The following is a 15855-nucleotide window of genomic DNA, read 5'->3' on the forward strand; positions in this document are numbered from 1 at the left end:
CAAGGTGATGGAGAGCCTTGAAGCCCAGAGTGAGAGGAGCTTTTGTTTCGTGCGGAGGTTGGTAGGCAACCACTGGAGGTTTTTAAGGAGGGGGGTGACATGCCCAGAGCGTTTCTGCAGGAAGATGATCCGGGCAGCGGAATGAAGAACAGACTGGAGTGGGGAGATCAAGCACTGTTCTAAGCAGTGGGATAGATACAAGTTAATCAGGTTGGACACCGTCCCTGTCCCACATGGGGCTCACAGTCTTAATCCTCATTTTATAGATGAGGGAACTGAGGCCCAGAGAAGTTAACTGATTTCCCAAGGTCACACAGCAGACGTGGCGGAGCCAGGATTAGAGTATTCTCCATGGGGGCTGAAGCATGGAGCCCCATGTTTTGTTTCTCCTTGAAGCCCAGCTTCTCTTTAGGGGGGCTGGGTGGAGGCAAGATTGTAAAGGATTAAAGCCTCTGGCAGGCAGTTACAACTCAAGTTAACTCTTCACCAGGAACCCGGAGTCAAGGGATGGGAACCCGTTTAGGATGGAGCAGAGGGAAAGAGGACTGGCACCCTATAATGGGATTGCCTCTGGGGCTCAGGGACTTCAAGGAAGGGCAGGGATTTTCCTAGCTAAGCAGACCCTTTTGCCTAGGGGGTCCTAATAATGATGATGATAGCAAATAATAATGATAATGACAATGATAGCAACAAAAATGATGGTATCTGTTAACCCTCTTGTCCAGGGTTGGGGGTTACTCACGTAGAAGAAGGCAAGGGGACCGGTATGGAAGTGGATGACGAACCCAAAAATGTAGCACAGCTGAGAGACCATCATGTGCAACGCAGTGGCAGCCAGGTAAGCGTTCATGATCGTCTCGGACAGGTACTTGGTGATGAAGCCCAGGCAAAAGAACCCAAGCAGCAGCTGCGGTGGGCAGAGAGGAAGAGGGGAAGAGAAGAGGACATGAGAGCCAGCCAGAGTTGTAAGGGACTCCCAGGACCGTTTAGACTGTTAGCTTGTTGTGGGCAGGGAATGGGTCTGCTTTAGGGGAAGCGGCATGGCCTACTGGGTAATAATAATAATAATGGTGGTATTTGTTAAGCGCTTACTACGTGCAAAGCACTGTTCTAAGCGCTGGGGGGATACAGGGTGATCAGATTGTCCCACATGGGGCTCCCAGTTTAAATCCCCATTTTACAGATGAGGTAACTGAGGCACAGAGAAGTGAAGTGACTTGCCCAAAGTCACACAGCTGGCAAGCGGAGTACAGCACGGGCCTGGGGGTCAGAAGGTGATGGGTTCTAATCCCGGCTCCGCCACCGTCTGCTGTGTGCCCTTGGGCAAGTCAGTTCACTTCTCTGTGCCTCAGTTATCTCATCCGTAAAACGGGGATTAAGACTGAAAGCACCACGTGGGACAGGGACTGTGTCCAACCTGATTACCTTGTATATACCCCAGTGCTTAGAACAGTGCTTGACACCCAGTAAGCGCTTAACAAATAGCATAATAATAATAATAACCAACCGTACTTATTGAGCACTCGACTGGACACTTGGGAAAAATCCAAAGGCAGGCATCAAGGCACGACCCCAGCTCTTGAGGAGCTTACAGTCTAAAGGAGTATACGATAGATACTGAGGAGAGCTGTGCTATTTTCCCATCTCCACATCAAAGTCTCATTTGGGGAGGCTAAGTCAGAGCCTACCTGGATGGCCCCAGTCAGAAAGGTCAGGGTGGCCATCATGCTGAGGGCCTGATTGTAATTCTGCATGAACTCTGGATCAGTAAAGTTGACCTTGGTGAAATTGCCCACCAGCAGGTTGCCAGAATTGAACATGATGCCCTGCAGGACGGGGGCCATCAAAGCACTGACGAGGAAGAAGGAGCCTGGGTAGGAAGCAGAAAGAGGCCATCAGAGCTGAGGCTGTCTCGTCGAGGTGGGAGGGAGCGCTCTGAATCGCGAGCTCCCCTTCAAGAGGCAGTCTCCCATTGAGGCGTGGGTTCAAATTCCACTTCTGACAACCGGGAGGAGCAGCATGGCTAAGTGGTTAGAGCACAGGCCTGTGAGTCAGAAGGTCACGGGTTCTAATTCTGGCTCCCCACTCATCTGCTTTGTGACCTTGGACAAATCACTTCACTTCTCCAGGCCTCATTTACCTCATCTGTAAAATGGGGATCGACACTTCAAGCCCCATGTGGGAGAGGGACTGAATCCAACCCCATTTGCTTATATCCAGCCCAGCGCTTAGTTCGGTGCCTGGCACAGAGTAAGCACTTAACAAATACCATTACAATAATTATTATTATTATTATTAATAATTGAAGAGCAAAGGTGTAGAGCCTGGAGAAATCTATGCACCACTGTTGCCCAGAGATCAAATTGTGGAAGATGGTCCATTACCGAGACTTGGTTTAAATCATCTAAATTAGTTTAATTCCATTTTGGCTCCAGATTTCCAGGTTTTACAAAAAGATCCATTTTTCCCAACTTTCACCCATGTTCTACATGAATATTTTAGTTGGATTCAATATATATTAAGGGGGGATAGGCTCAGGGTCAAATTTGTTTTGTATGCTTAGAAATTTCACTTAAAATACCACTTATTATTATTTGTAATAATATTGATAATAAAGGTATTTTTAAGCACTTTTACTATGGGCCAAGCCCTCTACTAAGCCCTGGGGCTGATACAAGACAATCAGATCCCACATGGGGTTCACAGTATAAATAGGAGGGGGCACAAGTATTGAATCCCCATTTTGCACATGAGGGAACTGAGGCACAGAGAAGTGGAGCGACTTGCCCAAGGTCACACAGCAGGCAAGTGGCAGAGGCGGGACTATAACCCAGGTCCTCTGACTCCCAGGACCATGCTTTTTCTACTAGGCCATGCTGCTTTCTCAAGCACTTAGTAGAGTGCTCTGCACATTGTAAGCAGCTTATCCCCCCACTGTCCTTCCCTACCACCAAAATACAATGTACTATGTACTCAGAAATATCCTACCGTCTTCTTTCAACCAATTTCACCTGTCTTTTTAATCAACCCTGAAATATTCCCCTGAAAATAATTAAGGAAGTGATGAAGAACTTCGTTCAGTGTTGGGCAGACAGTTGGAGATTCGCAGGGAACTGGAAATGGTGGCTAGCCAGGAAGCTGGGGAGCTAAATGCCTTAGAATGGCCCTTGTAACCTCTGGGGAAAATGAGCAGTTGTTCAGGGGTCAACAGAAACAGTGGCCCTAGGCCTCAGTTTGCCCACCAAGAGGCCCTGGAATGCCAGCCTGTCAGACACTCCTTCCTGTCTCTGACCACTCTGCCATGTTGCAGGTTTGTCTAAAGGAAGTTCAAGTGAGAGCGAGGGGTGAATGGGAAAGGAGGAGCAGTGCAGCCTAATGGACTGAGCATAGGCCTGGCAGTTAGAGGACCTGGGTTCTAGTCCCGGCTCTGCCACTTGCCAGCTATGTGACCCTGGGCAAGTCACTTCACTTCTCCATGCCTCAGTTTCCTCAACTGTACAATGCGGCTTCAATACTGTGCTCTCTCCTACTTAGACTCTGAGCCCCATATGGGACAGGAACTGAGTCTGACCCGATTAACTTGTATCTACTCCAGCGCTTAGATACTTAGTAAGCGCTTAACAAATATCATTATTATTTACTGAGGTTGAAAACTTGGGACAGGGCACCCATTTGTTACACTGCCCAGGCCTCACTGGGGCTTCAAACTGACTGTGCTCTTTAGTCTATCAACTGATTGGGAACAGTCAGATATGCTGGGGAGCTTTGATTCCACATATGTCATAAATGTCCATTTGTCATCGGGAATTAGGTGAGGCAGAAGGGGGACAGTATTCTATAGGAGTGTTGAGGGCTGGGAGGGACCCATTTCTGGGTTTTGTGAGTGGCCTGGGATGAGCAAATCAGAAAATCTAGATCTAAAGGCTGATGACTTCAGCTTCTGGGACTTTTCTGCTTATTCGCCTGTCTTCGTGAGCACTGTGGAAATGTGAGGTGGGAGGCCAAAAGCGAATGGAGGGGAAAAGTGGACCCTAGGCTGTGTGGAAGAAAAAAAGGGGGGAGGACGGTGGAAACTGGAAAGGTTGAACAAACATAACTCCAATTAAGGACGCAGGACTGGGAATGTGGCCAGTGTCAACGAGCATGAATGGAAATTTTAGTTCTGTCCATATGGCTGTCAATCTGCCTGTGCCGATTTGTGCTTCAGGATATTCCAGCAGATTCTGCTTAGATGTTCACGTGCAGCCCTGGGAGTCACATGCTCGGATGAGAGAAGAGTTTGGCTCTAAAGCTGCATTTAAAAATCCAGAGTGATATTTGGCCCGTGACCTGCCCAGACCGAATTCTCCTTCACGCGTTTCAGAACATCTGTCTTCTTCCCTTACTTCCATCCCTCCTAAACTCATGTTCCTGCCTCCAGTCCTTCTTTCTGTTCCAGTTGGGTTTCCCCACCCCTCTGCAGGCGTCTGATTAGGGTGGGGGCAGCACTTTTCACCCCACCCTCCCTCCCTGCCTGGCTCAGGACTCACCCACAGACACGTGGTGAGAGGTTCCAAAAATGACATAGAGCATCGAGCAACAGAAAGTTGAATAGAAGACATTGAGGGGTGGAATCAACAACCTCGTCAGCAAGGCGATCGCCAGACCTGAGGAATACAAGCCATGATTTAGAGAACAAAACAAAATTTGCTTTAGAAAAGTCACTTTAGAAAACTGCTATGTATTTTTAATGATGATTTTGTCATATGCTCAGGGGTACGTACTACGTACAGCACACCGCACTCAAGCGCTTGGGAGAGGACAACGGAGTTGGTAGACATGACCTCAAAGAGCTTGCCACTTCAACTCTAACCCCAACATCTCATGAACCCATCGTATGACTTGAGTACATCTCATGTACTTACTCTACCACATTTATTTCCTTCTGCCCATTCTTGACCCTTATATATGTATATCTTTTCAACTGTATATTCAATTATTGATTTTGATTACTCTGTAAAATACTTTCTTGTCTGTCTTCCCATTAGAATGTAAACTCTTGGTGGGCAGGGAATGTGTCACTTGCCTATTTTGTACCTCCCAAGTGCTTAGAATAGTGCATTACACTCAGTAGATGCTCAAAAATATGCTATTCTCCCCCTGCTGCTGCTCCTCCTCCTCCTGCTTTCCCTCCTCCTCCACTTCTTCCTCCTTTCCCCTTCTCCTCCTCCCCTCTGCTTCTCCCCCCCCTTCTCTTCCTCCTCCTCTCCTTCCTCCTCTTTCCCTCTCCTCCTCTTCTCTCTCTCCCTTACCCTCCTCCTCCACCCCTTTCTCGCCCTCTTCTTCCTCTCCCTCTCTTCCTCCTCCTCTACACCTCCTTCACCTCTTCCTCCTCTGTCTCCCTTCCCCTCCCCCTCAGCTACTGGTGGCCTCAGTAGCACTCACAGTGTAATGTTCTCTCAGAAGGGCCTGGGTTACAGAGCGAACCCAAGCTCAGGGTCCAGGGTCACCGAGATTAGTACCAACAGAGAGCCTTCAGCTTGGGTTATCTAACCCATCCCAGACAGTTAAATCAACCCTACTTCAAAAGATCCCTCACTTTCAGGAAATGCCTTATTTGTATCTCTTCAGTTGAGTCAACATTTATTTAGCAAGACAGTGTACTGGGTTAGGGCTTACCTAAATCCTTCAAGCTGCAGTTTAAAACTATTGTCTCTTGTGCAGAGCCCTTCCTATATTTCACAGCTATTGTTAAGTCTCATTCTTCTCTTCCACAAGCCTGACCTTAAACCTTGCATGGCCTAGTGGCAAGAGCATGGGCCTAGGAGTCAGAGAACATAGATTCTAATCTCCTGCTCTGCCACTTGTCTCCTGGGTGACCTTGGACAAGTCATTTCACTTGTCTGTGCCTGTTACCTCATCTGTCAAAGGAGATTAAGACTGTGAGGCCCTTGTGGGACAGGGACTGTGTACAACCTGATTACCTTGTATCTACCCCAGTGTTTAGAACAGTGCTTGGCACCCAGTAAGCACTTAAAAATACTATTATTGTTATTATTAATAATAATAAAAATAAATGATTATCCACTACTTCAATGATCTTGTTGGGCCTTCCTCTGAACTCTCTGCAAATTCCCCTTGCTCCTCTTGCGTTTTGAAGCCCAGACCTGGCTCTGGAAACGTCTTGCTGGTCCTGAGTAGATTATGTCAAGATTCCAAATGCCATAAACTTTTATTTTATGGTATTCGTTGAGTGCTTATTATCGTGCCAGGCACTGTACTAAACTCTGGGGTGGATACCAGCTAATCAGGTTGGACATAGTCCATGTCCCTCATGGGACTCACAGTCTTAATCTCCATTTTACAGATGCGGTAACTGAGGCACAAAGAAATTAAGTGACTTGTCCCAGGTCATACAGCAGACATGTGGTGGAGCCAAGATTAGAACCCCAGTCCTTCTGTCTTCCAGACCCTTGCCTTATCCACTAGGACACCCTGCACCTCATAAACTTGAAAATGACTCTCAGGATCATGCTTTTTGTTTTCTTAACCTCCAGGCCTCATTGAGGATTCAGGATGGCCATTTATCCAAGGGAAGCAGTGTGACCTAGTGGAAAGAGCCCGGGCCTGGGAGTCAGCAGACCTGGATTCCATTCCAGACTCTGCTACTTGCCTGCTGTGACCTTGGGCAAATCACTAACTTCTCTGTCCCTCAGTTTCCTCATCTGTAAAATGGGGATGCAATATCTGTTTTCCCTCCTACTTAGACTGTGAAACCCATGTGGGACAGGGACTGTGACCAACCTATTATCTTGTATCTACCCCAGTGCTTGACACATGATAAGCATTTAATAAATATCAGAATTATTATGATTATTCATTATGACCCCGGGATCTTTTTCTGATATATTCACAAATAGTCCCTCAGTCTCCCATCTTGTAAGAAGATTGCAGCCCTGGGAGTCCGAGGACCTGGGTTCTAATTACAGCTCCACCACTGTCTGCTGTGTGACCTTGGGCAAGACACTTCACTTTTCTATTCCCTCATCTGCAATTGGGCTTCAATCCCTGTTCTCCCTCCTACTTAGACTATGAGCCCCATGAGGGGCCTGATTATCTTGTATCTACCCCAGAGCTTAGTACAGTGCTTGACATGTAATGAGCACCTAACAAATACCACAAATTATTATTTATTTGCACAGAGTGGGTTTTGTTCATCTCATAAAAGACAAACAAAACCAGGGCTAGAGTAACAGTACTGTGGGCCATGTCAAGACAGTGTCAGCAGTATTTTCCTCCCCAGGGCTCACGGGAGAAGGGAAGTGAAGTATTCACTGCACCCCGACCATACTGCCTCATGGGAGCTGATGCGAGTAAAGTCTGGGGAACATAATAAGTGGTGGAGGGAGGAAAATCTTTATTCCAGTTAGCAACCCGCTCCTTCACTATCATCTCTGCTGTTCAGCAGAGCCAAAGACCATTTAAAAAAAAAAAGCAATAGGAAGGAGATGGAAACACCGGATGGGAATTGTGCTAAGGGGTGTCAAAGCAATCCAGCGTGACTCTCAGCCTCACACACGCTAAACCTCCTTGAAGAGTAGACCTAACCCCTTCAGTGCTAATCAGTGAGCTGCCTTAGGAAAGAGTACAAAATATTTTCCAGACCAAAAAGATCTCTTTCTTCTAGAAGGCTCAGAGTTGGCAAAATCAATGGAATGAACATCGTTTTATACTCACCTGGCATCAATCGTCATGGGCGAACAAATGCCCATTCATTTGGCAGTCTGCCCTTGTGACAAAGAGAGATAAGGATCCAGGCCCCGCAGCACCCCTCACTGTCTTTCCTACCTTGGGGAATCTGGATAAGGCCCACATTGAGGCCGGCTAGCACATCCCCAAGGAGCCAATCTCTTAACCGGTACACACACACCCAGTTCAGGAAGGGGAAGAGCATAAGGACGATTCTTCTGAACTTTCTCCATGAGCACCTGTGAGGAAGCAGAACCAGGTTTCATTTAAGTTCTTCCAAAAGGCAGCAGTTTCATGGCCCTACAGAGACACTCTAGTCTCCTTTTCCTTCTCACAATCGTGGTATTGGCTAGATGGGTTACTCAATGATATAAGCTCTGTGGTTAGGGTTCTACAACGAAGCAACCTAGCCTATGGAAAGAGCACAGGGTCTGGGAGTCAGAGACCTGGTTCTAAACCTAGCTGTGTGATTTTGGGAAAGTCGCTTAACTTCTCCGGGCCTCAGTTCCCTCATCGGCAAAAATGGGGGATTCGATACCTGTTCTCCCTCCTATTCAGTCTGTTAGCCCCCTGTGGGACCTGATGATCTTGTATGTACCCCAGTGTTTAGTACAGTGCTTGGCCAGTAGTAAATGTTTAACTGATACTACTATTATTATTATCATTACTGTGGACAGGATGTGGCTGCAGGAATCACCACGGACCAGACTTAGACCCCACACTTCTAATCTTCCTGCTTTCTACCTGACCTATAAGTTTGCACTGCTACTAATTACCACTTCCCTCCCCCAGCACCCAGCCCCAATTTCCATCATGTGGACTAGCAGCAGTAAGAGAAAGTTGAGTGTGATAGTGGATAATTCTTCCCTGCTTGTCAGCACAACTGCCCAGGGACAAGAAGGGGGACATAGGAGGGGTTTTATGAGTGGTGCTTCTGAGACCACAAATAAGAATCTGGCCCTTGATCTGAGCCAGTCTAGGTACATTTTTGGTGCAGTGTAATTCATTAAAAGGATGATGACGGTATTTGTTACGTGCTTACTATGTGCCAGTCACTGTTCTAAGTGCTGGGGTAGATACAAGCAAACCAGGTTGGACACAATCCCTGGCCCACATGGGGCTCACAGTCTTAACCCCCATTTTACAGATGAGGGAACTGAGGCACAGAGAAGTCAAGTGACTTGCCCAAGGTCATGTGGCAGACAGGTGGCAGAGCTAGGATTAGAACCCATGTCTTCTGGCTCCCAAGCCCGTGCTTTTTCCACTAAGCCATGCTGCTTCTCAATGAATTCTAATTCCAAGAACTCAAGGGTCCAGAGGACCAGTCCTTGCCTAGAGTGCTTCAGGACTAAAATGGGGGACTCGGATCTGTGCCCCAAACTGCTCTGATGGTGTTCAGGAGACATTTTAGCAGGAGGGCAGCTAGCGTTCTTGTGGTCTCTGCTGCATTGGCTAGCAATTTAGGTTCCAGAGGTGGATTCAGAGAAAAAAACTAATTATTGAACCCACCATCATCATCAAATTCATTGTCCTTGTCATTATCCTCATCAGTTTGGTATGACGATGAAAACAGAGTTTAATTAGAGAAGCGGCACGGCCTAGTGGAAAGTGTATGGGCCTGGGAGTCAGAGACCTGGGTTCCGGTCCCAGGTTGGCTACTGGTCTGCCGAGTGACCTTGACCAGGTCACTTAACTTTTCCATGCCTTAGTTTCCTCACTTGTAAAATGGGGATTAAATATCTGTTCTTCCTCCCTCTTAGACGGCAAGTCCCATGTGGGACAGGGAATGTGGCTGATCTGTTTACCTTGTCGTTACCCCAGTGCTTAGGCACTATCTACTTAATAAATACCACAACTATTATTATGAGTTGATCATTGAATGTGGGGTATGCTGAAGGGAAAACCAGTAGGGAGAGTGCTCTGCACACAGTAAGTGCTCAATAAATACATTTGAATGAATGAGAGGAGTTGTCTAGACTGGGGTTTGGTGGATTGAATGTCATAACAAGGCTGAGTGCAATAGAAGGTAAATGAGGAGAATTTGATGTGAGGAGAATTTGGTCTGAGAGAGGTCTGTCAGTGCTAAGGTTGTGGATTACTAGAGTGCCCAACACAGAGTAAGCGCTTAACAGATACCATAAAAAAAGAAAGATACCTATGGTTGTGGGGTGGGATCGAAGGAGAAGATAAAAAGGAGGGCTACAGTCTCTGCTTTCTGCATCCTGCTTATCCTCCCCATTGCTCCTTCAGCCCAACTGAACTTCACAGAGGAAGATCTGGTGATGAACCTCCACGCCTTGAACTTGACCCAACTCAATGACTACGAATGTCTCTTACTGGTGCAAACTGGAGTCGGAACAAATGTACCCAGAGCTTTCCAGTCTACTTCTTCATTACTGTGTTTGCAGAGGTGGGACCTAAGCCACCGGAGTTTCTCCGTTGATTCAATTCACTTTACCACCCTTCAGTTGACTGCTTTTGACATATTCCAACTGGCTCTGCAGAAGCCGGGCAGCTCTGCTCTTCACTCACCTGCACTGTACCCTGTGTCTGACGGTAGTGATGTGAATGTCTACGTTCACAGAGGAGGGTCTCCTTTTGTGCTCCCTCTGGAAGTTCTCTTCATTGTATACATCCCTTCTGACATTGTAAATGTACTTTCTGGCTCTGTTTCTGCTGCCAAAACTCATGGTGTTCTTTAGTTAGCCGCCCCAATCCTGGGAATGTGCGGAAGTAACCAAACCCAGCAGGATCAGCTCACTCCATCAGGTGCAAAGATGAGAGGATCTTTAAACTGGAAAGAAAATGAAAGTTTCAAGGAGCTGTTAGCTTTCTTTGGTTCAGTTCAGTCTAAAGTTGGAGTCTGGAGAGAGATGTAGCTAAGAAGCAGGGGGTGGCCTAGAGAGAAGCAGCGTGGCCTAATAGATAGAGCGTGGGCCTGAGTGTCAGAAGGTCCTGAGTTCTAGTCATGACTCTGCCACTTGTCTGCCCTGTGACCTTGGGTGAGTCATCTAACTTCTCTGGGCCTCCGTTCCCACATCTGTGAAAGGGGAATTAAGACTGTGAGCCCCATGTAGGACATGGACTGTGTCCAAACTGATTAGCTTGTATCTGCCCCAGCACTTAGAAGAGTGCCTGGCACATAGTAAGCGCTTAAGAAATACCAGAGTTATTATTACTATTACTATTTTTATTAAGCAATTTGGCAGTGCCTGTGTTGTCCTCTCTGCTCTCTCCCTGGCCATTCTGCAACTTCCCAGGGAGTAGCCCCTGACCTCGGACCCCTAAAGAGTAGGATTTAGCAAGGCAAATAGTTGTTTAACTCTCTCCAAGACCTAACTGGTTCCGGCCAGTTTTGACTGGTCCAGCATGGCCATCCCTCTAAAGACCCTAAAAAAACCAAGTTCGTTATGGGTCTGCTTGGGTTTTCAGATATGGTGGGTCCAGAGATTGTGTTAGATCTGGGGACAACCTGGTCCACCCAGAGTGATCCACACTCTTTTGAGGACAGGGCTGGAAACAACCCAATCTTCCGAAGGTCCCTAAGTCAGGATTCTGTATGGATGCCAATGGGAGTGGACCGGCCCTGCCCTGCCCAATACTAGACCAGGCAAGATCTAAAACCACAAAATACCTCTGAAATTGGGCCAGACTCTTATAGGTGGCAAATTAAACATCTGTTTGACTCATTATATGCCACCCTCGGCAACAGGAATGCCAGGGAGAAACTTCTGGGAATTGTGCACATCTGAAGAAACAAGAAGGTGAAGGAAAAGGGGAAGCTACCCGCAACTCTCATTTCTTAACATGAACCATCATGTTGGAGTTTTTATGTTTTGCAGAGGATGCTCGATTTAAATGAGTGTGATAAACCAACTTCTTGAGGGTCAAAGGAGTTGAGCCTGGATTCCAACTGTACCTGGTCAATTAAAGGATTTGTTCTAATTCTCTAATAATCAATTGATCGATCAATAACATTTTTAAGCACCCATAGGCATCCCTAAAGCCACCAAAAGAATATGAATAGGGATTCATAGCCTGCTTCCCTCCAGAAATACTCCGTCAGTTGGTTCTAATTAAAAAATGGTATTTGTTAAGGATTTACTATGCACCAAGTACTGTGCTAAGAGCTGGGGTGGATGTAAGCTAATCATATTGGACACAGTCCCTGTCCAACATGGGGCTCACAGGCTTCATCCCCATTTACAGATGAGGGAACTGAGGCACAGAGAAATTAAGTGGCTTGCCCAAGGTGACACAGGGGACAAATGGTGGAGTCGGGATTAGTACCCAGATCCTCTGTCGCCCAGTCCCAAGCTCTATCCACTAGGCCACACTGCTTCTCTACTTTTGGAAATAGTTTAATCTCTCTGAGGTTTTCAGCAGGTACTAAATTTGGGGGTAGCTATACAGTGTCTGTTCATTGAGACCAGTCCCCTCACTGTGGTTCGGTCACTTTTCAATCCTCTCAATCAATCAATCAACAGTATTTATTGAGTGCTTACTATGTGCAGAACAGTGTACTAAGAGCTTGGGAGAGCGCAATACAACAGACTTGGTAGACACATTGCCTGCCCACATCAAGCTTATGGTCCAGAGGGGGAATAATCATATATCCTGCGTTTATCTAAAGTCAAAACCCAAAATCTTTGAATCTGCAATTTTCTGACTATTGGCCCAGAAGAGAGAGGGAATTTGGAATGGGTGAGAGGGCAGTTTTTGTGAAATACTGAAGAATTGGATGTAGTCCACATACAAGAACATTTTCCCCTTGATAATTTCTGTTTTCATTCTCTTTCCTGTGGCCTCCTTAGGGACAAAGACTGATGGTCATTGGTTAATCTGGTTAATCTGCAGCACACTTGCACCAAGAAGGATTTTTCTGGTGGGTCTTTGTGCAGTATGGTAAGATACTCACAAGGGGCAGAGCTGTATATCACTAGTTATATATCTTGATGGCATATTTTTTTCACTTAAAACTTTAGCCCTTCTCTCTTTCTTCCAAGAACATTAATGTCTACCTACTTCATTTGAATTGTACTCTCCAAAATGTTAGTACAGTGCTCTGCACATAGTATCAGTGGCATTTATTGAGCACTTACTATGTGCAGAGCACTGTACTAAGCATTTGGGAGAGTAATAATGACAATTATAATAATAACTGTGGTATTTATTAGGCACTTACTCTGTGCCAGGCACTTTACTAAGCACTGGATACAAGCAAACCAGGTTAGACACAGTCCCTGTCCTACTGGGGGCTCAGAGTCTCAATTCCCATTTTACAGATGAGGTGACTGAGGCACAGACACGTGAAGTGATTTGCTAGAGGCAATGCAGCAGACAAGTGGTGGAGCCGATATTCGAACCCATGACCTTCTGACTCCCAGGCTGGCGCTTTATTGGCTATACCTTGCTACTTTCCCAATTCAAATGGAGTAGGTGGACATGGTGCCTGCCCACAAAGATCTTACAGAGTAGAAGAGGATACGTTAAATATGTACATTACAGATGGACTCTGTACTCAGATGCTGTGGGGATGGGATGAAAATCAAAGTGCTGATGGAGTACAAGCCCAAGTACATTTCTCCCTCTAGACTGTAAGCTCGTTATGGTCAGGGAACAAGTCTGCTAATTCTGAGGTATTGTACTCTCCCAAGCACTTAGTACAGTGCTTTGCACACAGTAAATGCCTCAGTTACTTCATCTGTAAAATGGGGACTGAGACTGTGAGCTCCCCATGGGACAGGGATTGTGTCCAACCCAATTTGCTTGTATCCACCCCAGAGCTTAGTACAGCGCCTGAAACACAGTAAATACCTAAAAATACCACAATTATTATTATTATTATAATTAAGGAACCAAAAAGGAAGGAGGGGATGAAGGGAGAGGAAGGTGGAGGAGGGGGGCAGGGATACAGGGGCTTTGGCTTGAGGCCAACTTCAGGCAAAGGCCTGGGCGAACTCAGCCGTCCAGACCTCCAGTTCTCTCTTCCAAACACCTGCCTTCTTTCTTCCCTGCCCCTGACAGCTGCTGGAGGGGTGTGGGGTGACTTGGGGGAATTGAGGCTTCCAGTCTTGACCAACGTCCCCACCCCAATCCCAGTCCTGCCCAGATTTGGGCTACTTCTTGGTCCTCTTGATGGGTGATTGTCCTCTCCCTCCAGGCTGCAGCTGAGAACATTTTCCTAGGAGCTCGGGGGCTGGAGGCTGGGGGCTGGAGGTTGGAGGCTGGGGCTGGAAGCTGGGGGCTGGAGGCTGGAGACTGACTGGAGGCTGGAGGTTGGGGCTGGGACTGGAGGCTGGGGACTGAGGATTGGAGGCTGGGGGCTGGAGGTTGAAGGCTGGGGACTGACTGGAGGCTGCAGGTTGGGGGCCGGAGGCTGGGGGCTGGGGCTGAGGCTGGAGGCTGGGGGCGAGAGGTGGGGAGCCCCGAGGGCGGCCCTCGGTCCCCCAGGTCTGAAGCAGCGTGGCTCAGTGGAAAGAGCCTGGGCTTTGGAGTCAGAGGTCATGAGTTCGAATTCCAGCTCTGCCCCTTGTCAGCTGGGTGACTGTGGGCAAGTCACTTCACTTCTCTGTGCCTCTGTTCCCTCATCTGTAAAATGGGGATTAAGACTGTGAGCCCCACGTGGGACAACCTGATTTCCCTGTGTCTACCCCAGCGCTTAGAACAGTGCTCTGCACATAGTAAGCGCTTAACAAATACCAACATTATTATTATTATCCTCCTTGGGAGCCAACAACTTACTGGGCTGCGGTGGGACAGGGCCGCGGGAGGCTCAGCCAGCCCGCGGAGGGACTGGAGGCCCGAGGTCCAGCTCCGGCCGTTCCAAATCCGTTGAACCGTCTCCCGTGGGGAGAGAAGTCCGGCCTCGGCGGACCCATCCTCGCCGCGCCGCCCGAAGCTGTTCCCGAGGCTGCTCCCGAGCCCCCACCCCCACCCCCGAGGTTGGTCCTGACACTCCCGAGGCTTCCAAGGCTACCGAGGCTCCCCTCGAGACTGGTCCCGAAGCTCCCCCCGAGGCTACCGAGCCCTTCTCCCCCATCTCCGAGGCTGGTCCTGAGACTCCCGAGGCTACCGAAGCTGGTCCCGAGGCTACCAAGGCTCCCCCCGAGGCTGGTCCTGAGACTCCTGAGGCTACCGAGGCTGATCCCGAGGCTTCCAAGGCTCCCCCGAGGCAGGTCCCAAGGCTACCAAGGCTCTCCCCGAGGCTGGTCCCGAGGCTCCGCCCGAGGCTGGTCCTGAGACTCCTAAGGCTACCAAGGCTACCGTGGCTACCGAAGCACGCCCCGAGGCTGGTCCTGAGGCTTCCGAGGCTCCGCCCGAGGCTGGTCCTGAGACTCCTGAGGCTACCGAGGCTGGTCCCGAGGCTAACGAGGCTCCTCCCAAGGCTGGTCCCGGGGCTCTTCCCGAGGCTACCGAGGCTCCCCCCAAGGCTGGTCCTGAGACTCCTGAGGCTACCAAGGCTACCGGGGCTACCGAAGCTCCCCCCGAGGCTGGTCCTGCGGCTACTGAGGCTCCCCCCAAGGCTGGTCCTGAGACTCCTGAGGTTACCGAAGCTGGTCTCGAGGCTGGTCCTGAGACTCCTGAGGCTACCGAGACTCCCCCCCCCCCCCCAGGCTACCGAAGCTCCTCCCAAGGCTGGTCCTGAGGCTACTGAGGCTCCCCCCCGAGGCTACCGAGGCTCCCCCGAGGCTGGTCCTGAGACTCCTGAGGCTACCGAGGCTGGTCCCGAGGCTAACGAGGCTCCCCCCGAGGCTGGTCCTGAGACCCCTGAGGCTACCGAGGCTTCCCCCGAGGCTGGTCCTGAGACTCGTGAGGCTACCGAGGCTGGTCCCGAGGCTAACGAGGCTCCTCCCAAGGCTGGTCCGGAGACTCCTGAGGCTACCGAGGCTCCCCCCCGAGGCTACCGAGGCTCCCCCCGAGGCTGGTCCTGAGACTCCTGAGGCTACCGAGGCTCCCCCCCGAGGCTACCGAGGCTCCCCCCGCGAGGCTACCGAGGCTCCCCCCCCCCCCAGGCTAGTCCTGAGACTCCTGAGGCTACCGAGGCTGGTCCCGAGGCTAACGAGGCTCCTCCCAAGGCTGGTCCTGAGACTCCTGAGGCTACCGAGGCTCCCCCCCGAGGCTACC

The 15855-nt window shown here is 49.1% G+C and overlaps 1 protein-coding gene across 1 annotated transcript in view; it reads right to left on the reverse strand.

The window, feature by feature from the left end:
* Nucleotides 1-14576, reverse strand: part of SLC26A8 (solute carrier family 26 member 8) — a 57986-nt gene extending 43410 nt beyond the window's left edge. Inside the window, exons 1-6 of the mRNA XM_029068336.2 lie at nucleotides 14473-14576; nucleotides 10261-10522; nucleotides 7828-7967; nucleotides 4530-4646; nucleotides 1689-1870; nucleotides 743-907 (exon numbers count right to left, since the gene is read on the reverse strand). Of these exons, the coding sequence (XP_028924169.1) occupies nucleotides 743-907; nucleotides 1689-1870; nucleotides 4530-4646; nucleotides 7828-7967; nucleotides 10261-10418 (762 nt within the window). The 5' untranslated portion in view covers nucleotides 10419-10522; nucleotides 14473-14576. The remainder of the gene's footprint in view (nucleotides 1-742; nucleotides 908-1688; nucleotides 1871-4529; nucleotides 4647-7827; nucleotides 7968-10260; nucleotides 10523-14472) is intronic.
* Nucleotides 14577-15855: the final 1279 nt, after the last annotated feature.

Source organism: Ornithorhynchus anatinus, chromosome 7 (assembly GCF_004115215.2).
Source record: "Ornithorhynchus anatinus isolate Pmale09 chromosome 7, mOrnAna1.pri.v4, whole genome shotgun sequence".
Taxonomy (NCBI): Eukaryota; Metazoa; Chordata; class Mammalia; order Monotremata; family Ornithorhynchidae; genus Ornithorhynchus; species Ornithorhynchus anatinus.